General features: G+C 44.5%; 3 protein-coding genes across 3 annotated transcripts; 1 reads left to right on the forward strand and 2 right to left on the reverse strand.

The window, feature by feature from the left end:
* Positions 1-3240: 3240 nt before the first annotated feature.
* Positions 3241-8256, forward strand: ddx19a (DEAD-box helicase 19a). The gene is made up of 11 exons (XM_035645848.2): positions 3241-3469; positions 3628-3691; positions 3813-4008; positions 4665-4757; positions 5698-5800; positions 5916-6033; positions 6162-6339; positions 6466-6703; positions 7018-7180; positions 7272-7463; positions 7557-8256. Exons 1-11 carry the CDS (start codon positions 3404-3406, stop codon positions 7616-7618), a joined length of 1473 nt encoding a protein of 490 aa, XP_035501741.1. The 5' UTR covers positions 3241-3403; the 3' UTR covers positions 7619-8256.
* On the reverse strand, positions 8257-10275 carry ubxn10 (UBX domain protein 10). Its single transcript, XM_035645850.2, has one exon. The coding sequence runs from the start codon at positions 9903-9905 to the stop codon at positions 9285-9287; it is 621 nt and encodes a 206-aa protein (XP_035501743.1). The 5' UTR covers positions 9906-10275; the 3' UTR covers positions 8257-9284.
* Positions 10276-11490: 1215 nt separating this feature from the next.
* LOC118316841 (ceramide-1-phosphate transfer protein) lies at positions 11491-14669 on the reverse strand. The gene is made up of 2 exons (XM_035645076.2): positions 14334-14669; positions 11491-12978 (listed from the first exon to the last, which is right to left on the reverse strand). The coding sequence occupies exons 1-2, from the start codon at positions 14465-14467 to the stop codon at positions 12456-12458; spliced, it is 657 nt and encodes a 218-aa protein (XP_035500969.2). The 5' UTR covers positions 14468-14669; the 3' UTR covers positions 11491-12455.
* Positions 14670-14707: the final 38 nt, after the last annotated feature.

Below are 14707 nucleotides of genomic sequence, written 5' to 3' on the forward strand. Positions count from 1 at the left end.
CCTCCTCCTCCTCCTCCTCCTCCTCCTCTTCCCTGTGGATGCTGGAGTTGGAGGGCTTTGAGAGAATGAAAGAGAGAGAGAGAGAGGTGGTGGGGGGGGGGGGGGGAGGGGTTAAGACAGAGGGTCCAGTCCTTTCAATAAACATCCTCCCCTCCCATCCCCTGCGCATCCAGAGCGCCACCCACTCACCCCAGCCCTGCCTGACACTGATGGCAACAGGAACCGTCCAGGTAGCTTTTCTAATATCAAGGGATCGGTATACTGTAAATGACCGGGGGGGTGGGGGGGGGGGGAAATCAATGAATAAAAGCTTGAGTGGGTGAGGGAGGACTAGACATATCTGCCTCACATCACCTACAGTGTCTCTCTCCTCCTCGTCTCCCTGGTGCGGTTGGAAAGCCCTTAATGTTTCGAGTCCAAACGTGGGTGTTTGGCTGTCTCCGTATTTTGAGAACACTTGCTCTAGGATCCATCTGTTTTTCTTGGGGGGGGGGGGGGGGGGGGTTACCATGACAATTAATATGTGTTTATTAAGTGGTTTTGGTGTAGGCGCGAAAATGTGCCTGTGGTGTGCCTGTGTGTGTGTGTGTGTGTGTGTGTGTGTGTTTGTGTGTGTGTGTGTTTGTGTGTGTGTGTGTTTGTGTGGGTTGGCAGAAACTCAGCATCCGCCTCCAAATTGAATTTACCTGCAGCCAATAACACTTGGTCCCTAAACCCTCCCATCCCCACCACCACAACCCCCGCCCTCTCGCTGTTTCTCAACCTCTCAGACACACACACACACACACACACACACACACACACACACACACACACACACACACACACACACACACACACACACACACACACACACACACACACACACACACACACACACACACACACACACACACACACACACACACACACTCACTCACTCTCTCTCTCTCTCTCTCTTTCTCACAACAGCCATACAACAGGGGGGTTAAAGGCTTTTAGTAACACAGTGAGACAAGTGATTTATTGACATATACATTTGATTTTGGACCAAATATTCTATACAATTGTGCCCATCATCATGAATACGTCGTCAAGCAGCCCAAACCCAAAAGACGATCATTTTAAGACAAAGAGAAGGGGAAAAAGAGGCTGGAACTAAAGGGGTGTTTTGCTTTTAAAATGACTCATATAAAGGATCTGACTCATCAATTAGTCCACTAATTGTCTGAGGAGTCCGTGTCCTCCTCACAAGGTCACCAAGCATGTTTTTCATGCCTCAACAGGAGGATCTGATCGATTTTCTTTGAATGAATTTTATGCTCCTAAAATATTTCCGTTCCTATCTGTCATCTGCTGATTTGACCTGCTCTGTATCAGAGCATTGAATTAATTAAACTAATCGAATGAGAGATTAATTAGGTTATTTTTCTAGCAAAAAATACCAAAAAACATCCCCCATGGTAATATTAGTGAACACGTCACCTCGGGATCAGGGAAATTAAGAGCAACACTTTAATTTACTCTTTTTTTTAAAAAAAAAAATTAATCTATCAACAAACAAAAAAATTGCACTTCTGTGTGTGTTTGTATTTGTTTTTTGCTTCATCATATAACAACTCATCAACAACTTTTAACTGCAATTTGCCTTTAACAGTAGTTGCACATTGTCAACGTCTTCTCCCTTAATAAAAAATTATAATACAGTTAATTTACTGAGTGCTTTTTTAAAAAACTTGACATTAATGCAGGCTGACAAATCAACTTGAACAAGTACAAGAAACTTAAAAATACTTTCAGCCCACGTCTGGGTTATATCAGTGATTCTTATGAGGAAACTTAATCACCCACAGCACTTCAGCTAACGCAATTATATGAAATCCAAAGACATTTTAAAATAGAAAATGAACCCGTGAGAAAATAAATGATTCACAGTATCATTGTAAATATATTTAGGAGTTTGTACGTAGACGTTTAGAGGAGTTAATTGTCATGAATTGGTCAAATGCCTCACCCTGCAGAGGGCCAGTGATGGGAAGTGACGGGTGTGTCAGCAGGTTAACTCCTGCATCAAACACACTGCGTCGCCTTCAGGAACCTCCCATAAACTTGGTAAATGTGGAACCCGCTGCACTGAAGCGTTTTCTTTTTCCTTGATGTGACTGAATATTGTCAGACAGTTGCACAAAGAAGACCAGAAACTAATTAGCAAAACAACCGTCAACTACCTTTTAGCGAGGAGACGGACTGAAACGTAACAGTAACTTTAAGTAGCCAACTGACGAGGCTCATTTTAGGCCCACTGGATTGGGGTTAAGGGTTAATTGTTGTAAAAAATAAAATTCTGAATAAAAATTTCCTTTTGTGGTGCGTTTACGTCTTTAGATCTACCGAAACATTGTCTACCAATACACAAGACTTACATCTTCAACCTCTCAATATTATTTACCACAGCCTCTGCAGGTTCATCCTAAGGTGTCCGTATGAAACTCATCACTGCTCCATGTACGAATCTTTGAACTGGCTATCCCCAAATACTCGAAGACACTACTACTGGCTCCTATGTATCTTTAAATGTATCAATTTGAACTGTCCCTCCTTTAAAACAATATCTACCCCCATATTTATCCGTTTCCCCTCTTAGACATACTCTACAACCGTATTTTACTATTCCCAGAACCGCTAAGGAAATTGGCAGACGTGCCTTTAAACTCAAAGCACCTTCTGACTGGAATATTCTCCCGGCTCACATTAGAACTATTAACTCACTACACATCTTCAAGAACTTACTTTTATCCTTTCTCAAAACACCATGTTGCTGCCTTCAATGGTATTGTACTCTTGCGCTTTTAATTTTGTAAAGCATCCACTTGTCAATATATCTGTTATAATTTGAACTTCATTCTATGAGTATTCTTGTTTAATTACCATTACTTTCCTTAAAATGATCTAATTATATATTATTATTATTATTATTATTACTATTGGTACTATTGATCTCTGTAGGAGAGTTGTGGGTTCAGGGTAGAGGGGTGTGTGTGGGTCGGTAAATGACAGACTTTATGTATGTGTATGTGTATCTAAGTTGTACGGGATATGTCTGTTGTTTCATGTTGGACGCCCTTGAAAACGAGATGGTTCATCTGAGGGTCTCCATCCTTCAAATAACCTCGCACAAAGGTCCGCTGCCTCTGTTTCCGCGCAAGAACCCCAAGAGTGCGCCCCTTTCCGACGCGCTGTGAAGGCGACGCGGTCCGGCGCGCCGTGGTTGGCTGCGCCCGGGACGCAGCCGCTCGCCGCCTCGCTTTTCACGCTGACGCCAAACTTTTGTGGATGGGAAAAGAAAGTCTCTGTCCCGCTCCGAAGGGGGGAAAGAAGAAACGAACAACGCACAACTCACCTCCACGGTGTTGAACGCTCGAGGATGTCCGAGGACTCGTGGGCGCTGGCTGTCGACGTGCAGGAGGCCGCCGTGACTCCGCCGCCACAGGTGACTTTTTAAACAGGTGGACGACGCGGCCCCGCTCCGGGCTAACCGGCCGTTAGCCGGCTAGCTTAGCGCGCTACTGGGCTCACACGCGCAGTTTGATGTGAAAACTTTTCATTTTTTTATTTAAGCTGCTAATTTGATCAACTCTTTTCCCCTAGTTGGACTTTTCAAAGAAAGTGGGTCGACTGCGTGCTGCGTGTACCACGAGAGAGGACATCAACGGTGACTCCATCAGTCGTTTTCCTCATTAAATCCCCGCTGACTGCTTCTTTTTTATCGCTGACTAATGGTGGTGGTGGTGGTGGTGGTGGTGATGGTGTTCCTCCTTTATCCACCTGCGCAGGCAACGTTGTGCCGGGGAGGGGTGGCGATGGAGGCCGCGGGAGGGACGGGGGCGAGGTGGTGGAGCTGGCCGAGCAGTCGCTGCTCAACAAGATGATCCGTCGCTCGCTGGTGAGGAACAGGAACCAGGTGGAGGTGCTGCAGCGGGACCCCACCTCCCCGCTGTACTCCGTCAAGACGTTCGAGGAGCTGCGGCTGTGAGTCTGCACAGGAGCGCGCGCACACACACAAACACACCCCACAGACCCCCCCCCCCCCCCCCCCCCCCACACACACACACACACACACACACCCCTCAGACATCTCCCCCCCCCACACACACACACACACACACACACACAAACACACCCCACAGACCCGACCCCCCCCCCACACACACACACACACACACCCCTCAGACATCCCCCCCCCACACACACACACACACACACACACACACACACACACACACACCCCTCGGATGAAAGATTCATATTTTTGCAGTGGTTGTTTTTTCCCTCTTTTCACTTTTTCACAAAATCAACAAAAATTATAATTTGATAGCACAAACCAATTTCACTTAACCTTACTTGCTACTTGAAAAGTAGACTGCTACTTGGAATATTCGGCATGATATGGGTATCAAGAAGCGCAATTTTTTTTTCATTAATTGTCATCGTCATAGGTACAGAGATACAGACATGTCACACATTCCTCTTTGATTATACTGTACTGTGGCAAAAAAGGAAAACCTGAATAAAAAAAAAAAAGATGTAATAATTCCGAGGTGCGCCTTAACTTTTGCATACAACTGTATGTTGTTTTTTTGTTTTTTTCCCCTCAAACCTCTGTTCTTGTTATTCTCACTCAATAGGAAACCGGAGCTGTTGAAGGGAGTGTACAACATGGGCTTCAACAGACCCTCCAGGATCCAGGAGAACGCTCTCCCCATGATGCTGGCTCAGCCGTGAGTTGCTCTTTCACTTTCTTCTTGAAACGCCCACTTAAGCCTTAGAGGTCAAGCATGTAGCTGCCGCGTGTGTCCACAAAACTCCCCAGCCCACGTTCTTAAAAAAGTTTCCTCTTCAAATACAAGATGAAAAATAATGACAAAGTAATTTAAACATACTACAAGAGCAGGATAAGCACAGTAAAAACATTGGGTTGGATATATAAGTACAGTCAACAGCTGGTCTGCTTTCAAAGCTTCAACAAAATTATCCAAGGACCACAGGCAGCAATTAAACCAATTAACCAATCAGAGGCCAGGGCTGACAGCGGCCGTTATGGGTCCAAATTAAACATTAAACTGGAACATAACTATGGAACATCTTATCAATAACAACTCAAATATGTCAATCATTTTACAAATGGCTCTAACATTTCTACTAGTAATTTCTGTCCTTGGTTTGTATTGTTTTTCGTTAACGAAACTCTAAAGTGGCCTTGGGTACCTTGAAAGATGCTCGATGAATCCAAAGTGTTATTATTAAAATTATTATTATTATATTTGCTGGTTAAAGCTTCTCACTTCTCTCTTTTATGTCATTGAACATGAATCTCTGCGTTTTGAAAGAGTGGCAATTGAGCAACTTCACAGCTTCCCCTTGAATTCTGGGAAATTAATCGAGGTACCTTTTTAACTATAAAGTTCATCTCATCTCTCATGAAAAGAACTTATATTTGAGAACGATCCCATTTTGCCACTTTTTGCTTGAAAATTAATATAACTATTAATCGATTATCAAAATAGTCTCTGGTTCATGTTTAGTCCGTCAGTTTATTGTTGCTGTCCATTTTAAGGCTTGAGATTTTGTCATATAAATTAGATGCCAGCAGCTCAGCAGGAGTTTAAAAAAATCTTTTTAAACATTCCTCTCATCAGTTTGTCTTCCTGTGCTTTGCAGACCTCAGAATCTCATCGCCCAGGCTCAGTCCGGCACAGGTAAAACCGCCGCCTTTTCTCTGGCCATGCTCAGCCATGTGAACCCAGCCAACAAGTGGACTCAGGTGAGCGTGACATGTCACCTGCAGATCCACTCTGTGTCCACACACACACACACACACACACACACACACACACGAGGAATGTATCCACCATTAAAGGCTGTTTGGGTTCTTTCAGTGCCTCTGCATCTCGCCGACGTATGAGCTTGCGCTGCAGATCGGTCAGGTCATCGAGCACATGGGGCAATTTTGTCCGGACGTGAAACTGGCGTACGGCATTCGAGGCAACAGAAGTAGTAAGAGCGTGACCGTGGTTGTAATTTACCTCTGGTGGACTTGGTGAGAAGAGGCTCTGCTGGTTATATCTCTCTCTCTCTCTCTCTCTCTCCCCCCCCCCCCCCCCCCCCTCTGTTTTTTCTCTCAGTGGAGCGTGGCACCAAGCTGCAGCAGCAGATTGTCATTGGAACTCCGGGCACGGTCCTCGACTGGTGCACCAAGTACAAGTTTATCGACCCCAAGAAGATCACCATGTTCGTGCTGGACGAGGCCGACGTGATGATCGCCACGCAGGGTCACCGGGACCAGAGCCTTCGAATCCACAGGTGGGGGCGGGGGGGGGCTCCTCCTCCTCCAAGAAACCCAACAAGTTACACAATTGCACCGAAGCGGCGTTTTTCTGTCGCGGCGGTTCATCAAGCTTCTCTTGTCACAATATTTCATTTTTCCAGACAGCTGACGAAGGACTGCCAAATGCTCCTGTTCTCCGCAACCTTCGAGGAGTCCGTGTGGAGGTTTGCCGAGCAGGTGGTTCCAGACCCCAATATCATCAGGCTGAAACGTGAGGAGGAGACGCTGGACAACATCCAGCAGTTCTACGTGGTCTGCAAGGAGAAGGAAGACAAGTTTGCGGCGCTCTGCGAACTGTACGGATGCCTCACCATCGCACAGGCCATGATCTTCTGCCACGTGAGTCCATTGTCACGCTGCTCGTGAATGCATGTTCCCTGACTGACGGCATGTTAACGTGAAGTCTAAATGAGCTCTTGGTTTTTTGGTGAAGTGACAGATGTGCTCTGAGTGAGAGTGACGGTGTCGTACTCTTCCACGTCCATAAGACCCTGAAGTGGGCGTTAATTATCAGGTGGAGGACCACGTTGGTCCCGAGCCGGATCAGCTCCAGACGTTGGCTCCAGTCCCAGTTTTGCACAAAGCCGGCGCTCGAAGCAACGACGGTGCCAGCTGCTGATGTTGGCTTTTTTTTGTTTTCGTTTTTTTCCCAGACTCGCAGTATGGCTGCTTGGCTGTCTGCACAACTGATCAGAGAGGGCCACCAGGTGGCGTTGCTGAGTGGGGAGATGACTGTGGAGCAGAGAGCTGCTGTCATTGAACGCTTCCGCCACGGCAAGGAGAAAGTGCTCGTGACCACGAACGTGTGCTCCAGAGGTGAGGCAAGGAAAGACGACCAAAATTCAAACGTCATCATCTTTTACGCCGGGTGTAAAGCTCTCAGACCCAATTTGTGGCCATGTTAAAGGTATCGACGTTGAGCAGGTGTCGCTCGTGGTCAACTTCGACCTGCCCGTGGACATGGACGGACACGCCGACAACGAGACGTACCTTCACCGGATTGGCCGCACAGGGCGCTTCGGCAAAAGAGGGTTTGCCGTCAACATGGTTGACAGCGAACGCAGCATGGATATCATCCACCAGATTGAGATGCATTTCAGTATGTTCTTGGTTTTTGTTGTTGTTGTTTTTTAAGTTTGATCGTGTGAAAAACAACAAATACAAAGATCTTAACTCTGTTCGTCTCCCGCAGACCGGAGAATCTCAAAACTGGACACCAGCGACTACGAAGCGATGGAGAACCAGTTGAGCTGAGAGACCTGCCACAGGATCCACCCGGCACCGACGCAGTTAAAAACGTTGTTACCTCAACTCTCGGGTTCTTTTCTTTGTGTTTGGCATTTTCATTGTTTATAGGAGAGATTGCATGCAAGTGTTGATTTAACTCGTGTGCCAAAGTTTTCACTTGGATTTCATTTGATTTGTCACTGAAGTCACCTTAAGCCTTAGACGCTGAGTCTCCCAGAGACGATAAACTAAACCACCAGCTGTTAAAACAGCATCTAGGATTTAAGAATGGTGGAGATCTAAAAAAAATATTGGTTTGCTGTTTGATTAATATTTATTTATTTTTTTGCATGGTTTGAACAAAGTATCCTTGAGTGACTTGACGTGTTTAAAATGCCTGTTTAAGTCGAGTGGTAGTTGACTGTTGATTACCTGAAAATAAGTTGGTTGTTTCTCAGTTTGTGTGGATAAAAAAATTAAAAAACTGTCTCATGTAACAAAACCAGTTGAGACAGTTTATTGGCCGCTGAAAGGCTGTTGTTGTTAACGGAACAGGTTAACGAATAAGATAAATATATTGGTTGCGTCTTAAAGGGAGAACTTCAGATAATATACAATATGTTCCAACAGATTAAAATAAATAAACAACAACTGTGACCCTCTGATTCTGTGTGATTGTTTGCTTTAATAAAAGTTTCCAGAGTGAACAGGAAGCGTCCTGGGTTTGTGTTGAAAAGACATTCGATTGGTCATTACTCATAGTATTCATCATAAAAACACAACTCTTATCTGCCACAAAATAATTCTGACTCCATTCATGTGGGGAAATGGACATTTATAATTCATGATTTTTCTTTTTGGTGCCCCTCAAACGCCTCTTATGTGGACTAATGACTCCACACATGCTGTGGGAACTTTGCCAAATTGAAAAAAAGCATATAGTCCAGGGGAAGTATAACTTTATGAATTCATCTCTACACACTTAAAGCAGGGTAGAATTCGTAACATGGAAGGAAACAGTGATAATTCCTCCATATATTAAATCTGCAGCCTTTGCATCCAAGAATTAAGTTTGGCAAAGAAGAACTAGGCGACAAATGGACTGGAAAAAAAAAACTGTTTGTTGTCTGCAGATCTGAACTTCAGCTTAGATATGTTGGTATTGAAAGTCAGTGCTACCACAACGAATATATACGTAAACCAGACTGTTCATACTCTTCATTAGCTGAAAGCAGATCCAAGTTTTTATTTTAATATTTCCACTGTGATCAAAAATATTGTGTCAATTTAGGACGTGAGTGTAATTTAAATGTCCTCATGAGCCACATGTGTGATACACACAGACAACAAAACAAGTTACTACTGTGATTCTGTTTGTGCGTGATTAAAAAAATCCCTCCCGACTAAGAATCCAAAGAATTGGATGAACAAGTTTAAAAGTGTACAAATGGAATATTCAAAAATACTTTTTTTGATCACGTGCACAAAAAATTCCAAAATCATCTCCTTGAATAAACTTCTATGTGTAGTTGGAAAAGTCCGTGGGACACAATGTGTCCAGTTCTCAGTCTTCGATCACACGTCAAAGTCCCGCCGGCATCTCGACCACATCGTTCTGCACAGGGGTCAGAGGTCAAACATCCACATGACCGCCAGGGGTCAGAGGTCAAACGTCCACATGACAGCCGAGCCACTATTTCAGCGGCCGCACGCCGTCGTGGTCGCGCGTGATGCACAGCACGGATCTGTCCACGACGCCGCACTGCGCCAGCGTCATGTCCATGTCCGTGAAGCTCCTGCGCGGCACGTCCGCGGTCTCGATGGAGACCCCCCCTCCGTACTCGTCCCCGTACCGGGCCTCCGCGCTCACCTTCACCGCGAGCAGCGTGTCGGCGGCCGCGAATTGCCGCTGGAACCTCCTGCCGCACGGCGCTCGCACGGCTAACAGGAGAGAACCGCCCGGCGGGTCCGGGGGAGGGGGCCCGGGTCCGATCCCGGGCGGCTCCCCTTCAGCGTCCGGCGGGTCGGACAGGGTGAGCACGGACATGTCGTTGTCCAGGCTCGACTGCTCTGAGCGCCGCCTCTCTATGGACGGCAGCACCTTGTACTTGTTCAGGGACTGTGGTGGTGCTGGTGCGGTGATCGGGACTTCCTCCTCCGGGCGCCGCGGCCACATGGCGGGCTGGGACCGGGAGCGGAGCTTCCCGTCGGCGGCGGCGGCGGCCGGTGTCCGCTCCGTGTCACCGGCGCGCGGGGGGCCGCTGACGGCGGGTCGGCTCCGGCCTTTGGAGGACTTCGGTCTGGTTAAATACATCGATGTGAAGGTTCCCTCCCGTTTCCTGGCTTCAGGAAAACAAAAACAAGGAAGTCAAACCGGAGTTAAAAAAACCCTTAAAAGCTGGTCTCTCTTTTCCCTCGAGGACGAACATGACGGAGTTCCAGAAGCTGTCAAACATATAAGTATGTTCTTGTGTCTTCACGACACGTTGAAACGTCTCATCGCCGTCGGTGCGCGTTAGTTTCAGTCTCTTCAGCGTCACCGGTTGCCAAGGTAGTCCGGTTGCCGTGACGACGAGGATCCTGCGGGTTGGTTGGCGAGAAGCAGCAGCAGCAGCAGCAGCAGCAGCAGCAGGAAGCCCCCTGGTGTTGGAAGAACGCAACTGCAGCTGCAACAGTTACTTGAAAATAAATAAATGCAGTGATGAGGACCAACCACTTCACACACTCACACACCTCTCAGGGTCAAACTCTAACAAGTAGCATCACGATACAATATGACTATTGTCTTTGCAATATCTTTGTTTATTCATTCAGAAGAAGAAGAAAAAAACAAGTTCATTACAACAAGAAAAACTCAGGGCACTGCCGTACAAGGCAAAAAGTAGTATTTCAACTTTTTTTCTCGAAATGTAAAAAAAAATAAAATTCTTCCCCTCATTTTTTTTTCTTATGACTGGCCCTAATAATACGCTTCCGTAGGACCCTGTGCATCCTAATGAAACACTTAGGTTTGGCAAAGAACATGGCAACAAATGGACTGTGGGAATAAAAAATCCTGTTTGCTGTTGTCTGCAGATCTGAACTTCAGATTATATATGTTGGTATTGAAAGTCAGTGCTACCACAACGAATATACGTAAACCAGACTATTCGTACTCTTCGATAGCTGAGAGCAGATCCAAGTCTTTACTTTCATATTTCCACTGTGTTCCAACATATTGTGTCAAATTAGGTCGTGCGTGTAATTTAAATGTCCTCATTGGCCAGATGTGTTAATCACACAGGCATCTGTGCAACAAAACAGATTACTAATGTGATTCTGTTTGTGTGTAATTATTAAAATCCCCTCCAAACTGACAAAAAGCTGCCACTTCTAACCTCTAACCAACCAACTCAGGGCACTTCTGTACCGTCTTGGATTGTGAGACCCTCCGTTACCATGTATGCCACATAAATACATCTGAAATTATGCAGTAGTTACACATTCACAATATGAAACTATAAAGTAATTCCAGTTATGCAAGAGAAAACTATCCATCCGTGGGGGGAACTGGAGCTAGATGAACTTTATTGATCCCACACTGGGAAGTTCCAGTGTTACAGCAGCAAGGTATTGGAAAAAAAGAAAAAAAAAACCCTATTTATTATGTACATATATATAGGATGGCCAGTCAACCCTTTCCTGACAAAGAAGCTTTTTGCCACCTGATCCATCACTGAAAAAAAACATTGCTTGATTTTGAATTATTTAATTATTTGTACACGTAAATGTCTGTAGGATAAAAAAAATATAAAAGTTAGTTGTTGTGCACATCTGGTGATCCAGAGTAGGGTTCAGTCACCACAACATTCACTGCCAATTAAATGAATCTAACACCAAACAAATTCACGACCAACAACCACGTGGAATTTCTTTTATTAACAGTGTTGAGTTCTGATTGAATTCATAGTAATACACATATATATATATATAATATACAGTACAGTACATTCTTATAAATCAATGCACTATTCACCTCAAATAAATCATCCATCATATCCTGTACATTAGCTATAAACAAGGCATGTTGTTTGTTCTTTATGTATTTAAAATTAAAAAAAAAAAATCATAGTGAGATTAACAACTCTGTAATTCTGTTCCCATAATTTAACAATACACATTTTTCTAAAGCAGGTTTGCAGATGGGACAATTCTGTGAGAAATTAAAGGATTGACTTCATTCCAGCACTTTTGATTCATACTTTCAGAGTGTGCTCAGATTTTGCTACAATAATTTTGGATTATGTAGAAATCAAGATCGGTATCTGATATAAAGATGGTTGCAACTCACAATTATTTTCTTCATTAATTAACTGGCCGATTATCAAATCCAATCGGTCAAAAATCAATCCACTTCATTCGGATGTAAGACAAAAGAAAAGCAGCAAGTTTCTTACGTTTGCAAAACCTGGAAAGTTGAACACTGGAGCTTAAAAACATTTAGTGTCAATTTGTTTTTTGATAAATAATGAAAGCAAGCAGCAAGGTAACCACGGTGATTCCCACTTGAAGTTCCCTTCATCTATTTCAATCAAAAATTAAAATAAATGAATCTACAAGCTAAAGCTGAATTTAAAAGACGATTCAGAGGCACATCACCGAGAGTATAGAGACAAACACGAAATATTATAATCAACAGTAGTTTTATATTCGAATCTGGTCAATGCAGTAAATACAGATTAGAGTCAGTGACATTATGATTTATTATTTTGGCCCTAACAACACACAGATAACACACACAACCCTTAAATCACTGAACAGTAGTAGCAGCTCGCTCGACGGCTCGTCAGCCGCGACACGTACAGTAGGTGCCCCGTAGTGTAATCTACGGTAAATCGAGCAGATTATGTTGAGCGTAGAGTTCCTCCGTGATGTTGTACACCTCAGAGATCAGAGGCAGGGCTCCTCCCAGCATGGCCACCACCTGCTCCGTCGAGCCGACGTTCATCACTTCGAAGAAAGCCGGGCGGCCGGGCAGCACGCAGAACGCCACGCCCGCGGCCTTGCGGATCACCCAGGGGTGGTGCTGGGACAGGGACTCGTTGTAGGCCTCCGCGCACATGACGGAGGTCTTGCCGTCCTCGCCGCTGGTGCGCAGTCGCTCCAGGAAGAGCTCCAGCCACCTCAGCGCGCGGTGGAGCCGCAGCAGAGTGCGGCAGCCCGACTCCGGGTGGCTGCCCCTCTTGGTCACGTCCACGAGGCCATTGTCCAGCTCGTACTTCACCATCGACTGGATGGTGGCGTACTGAGAGCCGCTCTCGCCGCTCATGAGGGCGACCAGGACCTGGACCTTGTTCACGGCGTCCTTGGCGATGAAGCCGAAGACGCTTCCCAGGCAGTTCAGAAACCTGTAAGAGCGATACACGAAAACGGACGTTTACTTAGACATCATGAGTTACATTCCAGAGTGTATTCATCCCTTTAATCTCTCAGATCTGAGAATCAAACTCTGCTGGTTGTTCCCGGATCTCGGCTGGTGACTTAGAGTGACCAGGTCTTTGATGTTAGAGCCTCTGAACTGTGGAACAGTTTGTCTATTTTCTCATCAGTAACATTTTTACGCTCATATTTCTGTCGTCCAATGTTGTGTGATCTTCACGCTGCCTTTGATCGTTTCCTCTGGTTTGCCGTCAATTCTTTATTTTCAAAAAGTAAAACACCTTGTTACTGTGTGTTAAAAGGGGTTTTATGAACACATTATTATCATTATTATTACTGAGATCACAAAGCTTTTATGAATGTTTGACATATTTTGTATTTCACTTTTGTGCATAACTTCTCTTGTTTTAACTGCTGATCTTTTACTTTCCATTCTTTTATTTCTGTTTAACACTGTAGGTGAGAACGGTTTTAGTTTTAGTTTAGTTTATTTCAATCACATAGTTAAACATCTAACATCAAAAAAATATCTAAAAAAAGAAGAAAACAAGTGTCATCTTAGCTCTTTTATACTCAATAATGACCGTAAGGGTGTTGGTTGAAGCATTTGCTTATTACACCTGCCCCTTTTACATTATATTTTATTTATATGTTGTTCTTAGGTCCCTCAGGATCTTATCAATCTTATTATTATTTCCACTAATATTAGTTTCTGTATGTTCATACAGAATGACATATGAACACATATTACTCGGAGAAGATAACAAATAACAACAAGTGACAAGTAAAGGTGCTATATGGATAAAGTTTATTATCATTGTGATAACTGATTATTGCTGATTGTTGAATGTCAGCAACATCGACAACACGGTTAAAACAGCAATGAAAGTGGAAAACATCAGAGCTCCCTGAGAGTAATGACGAACCCTCACATATTTTATATCCTTGATATGAACCTGTTATTTTTCTGTCCATCAGTTGCACACGTGTTTCAACCCAATGCTGACTGATGGTGACGGGCAGTAGTATTTATCTACTTTTATTCAATTGCCTTTTTTTTTACACAGCTGGTTTTCATATTTCTTATGTTTTAAAATACATATTAAACAGTTAAATATACTATACTGTCATATTATAATTGCATATTTGAGGCAAATGGTTTCATGTGCAAACTTGTCTTATTCAATTGTTTCATATTGATCTTAACAGGCTCTGCCACTTCACTGACCGCATGTATAATCGTGTTTTTTGTCATTTCACAATCGTGTTTACTGTGTTTATTGTGTTTGTGTGTGAGTGTCTGTGGTGGCTCAGAGTCACTTACTTCACAAGCCCCCGCCACCCGTCCACGTAGTGTTCAAGGTAAACTTCTTTGTTTTCCGACAGACACAGTTTGAAGGAGTCGAACACCTCCTGGAAGCAGAACCTCTGGTCCACCGACGCACCTGAAGCAGCCATGAGTTTCTCTACGAGGAAGAAATACCGACGAACAGGAAACAGGCGGACGAAAGAGCTGTGGACTTGACGCACAACGACAGAAACCAGAGGCTGCGACAGACAAAAGATCCCTTACGATGTTTACAGTACAGAGTCGGAAACACTTTACCTGCGAAAACACAGAGACATGAAAGGAAAGAGCATTTCTCTTCTGGTTACCTCTAATCCGCTTCTACTGCGCAGGCGCGCGCCGGGAATCGG

The sequence above is a fragment of the Scophthalmus maximus genome, chromosome 3, assembly GCF_022379125.1.
Source record: "Scophthalmus maximus strain ysfricsl-2021 chromosome 3, ASM2237912v1, whole genome shotgun sequence".
Taxonomy (NCBI): domain Eukaryota; kingdom Metazoa; phylum Chordata; class Actinopteri; order Pleuronectiformes; family Scophthalmidae; genus Scophthalmus; species Scophthalmus maximus.

What these genes read in the sequence shown, in the direction of transcription:
- ddx19a (XM_035645848.2), top strand. Translation starts at nt 3,404, where the DNA reads ATGTCCGAGGACTCGTGGGCGCTGGCTGTCGACGTGCAGGAGGCCGCC. An exon ending in ACGTTCGAGGAGCTGCGGCT is followed by an intron (nt 4,009 to 4,664) that starts GTGAGTCTGCAC and finishes CTCACTCAATAG; the next exon opens with GAAACCGGAGCTGTTGAAGG. An exon ending in AGGCCATGATCTTCTGCCAC is followed by an intron (nt 6,704 to 7,017) that starts GTGAGTCCATTG and finishes TTTTTTTCCCAG; the next exon opens with ACTCGCAGTATGGCTGCTTG.
- ubxn10 (XM_035645850.2), bottom strand. Translation starts at nt 9,905, where the DNA reads ATGTATTTAACCAGACCGAAGTCCTCCAAAGGCCGGAGCCGACCCGCC.
- LOC118316841 (XM_035645076.2), bottom strand. Translation starts at nt 14,467, where the DNA reads ATGGCTGCTTCAGGTGCGTCGGTGGACCAGAGGTTCTGCTTCCAGGAG. An exon ending in GGGTGGCGGGGGCTTGTGAA is followed by an intron (nt 12,979 to 14,333) that starts GTAAGTGACTCT and finishes TCGCTCTTACAG; the next exon opens with GTTTCTGAACTGCCTGGGAA.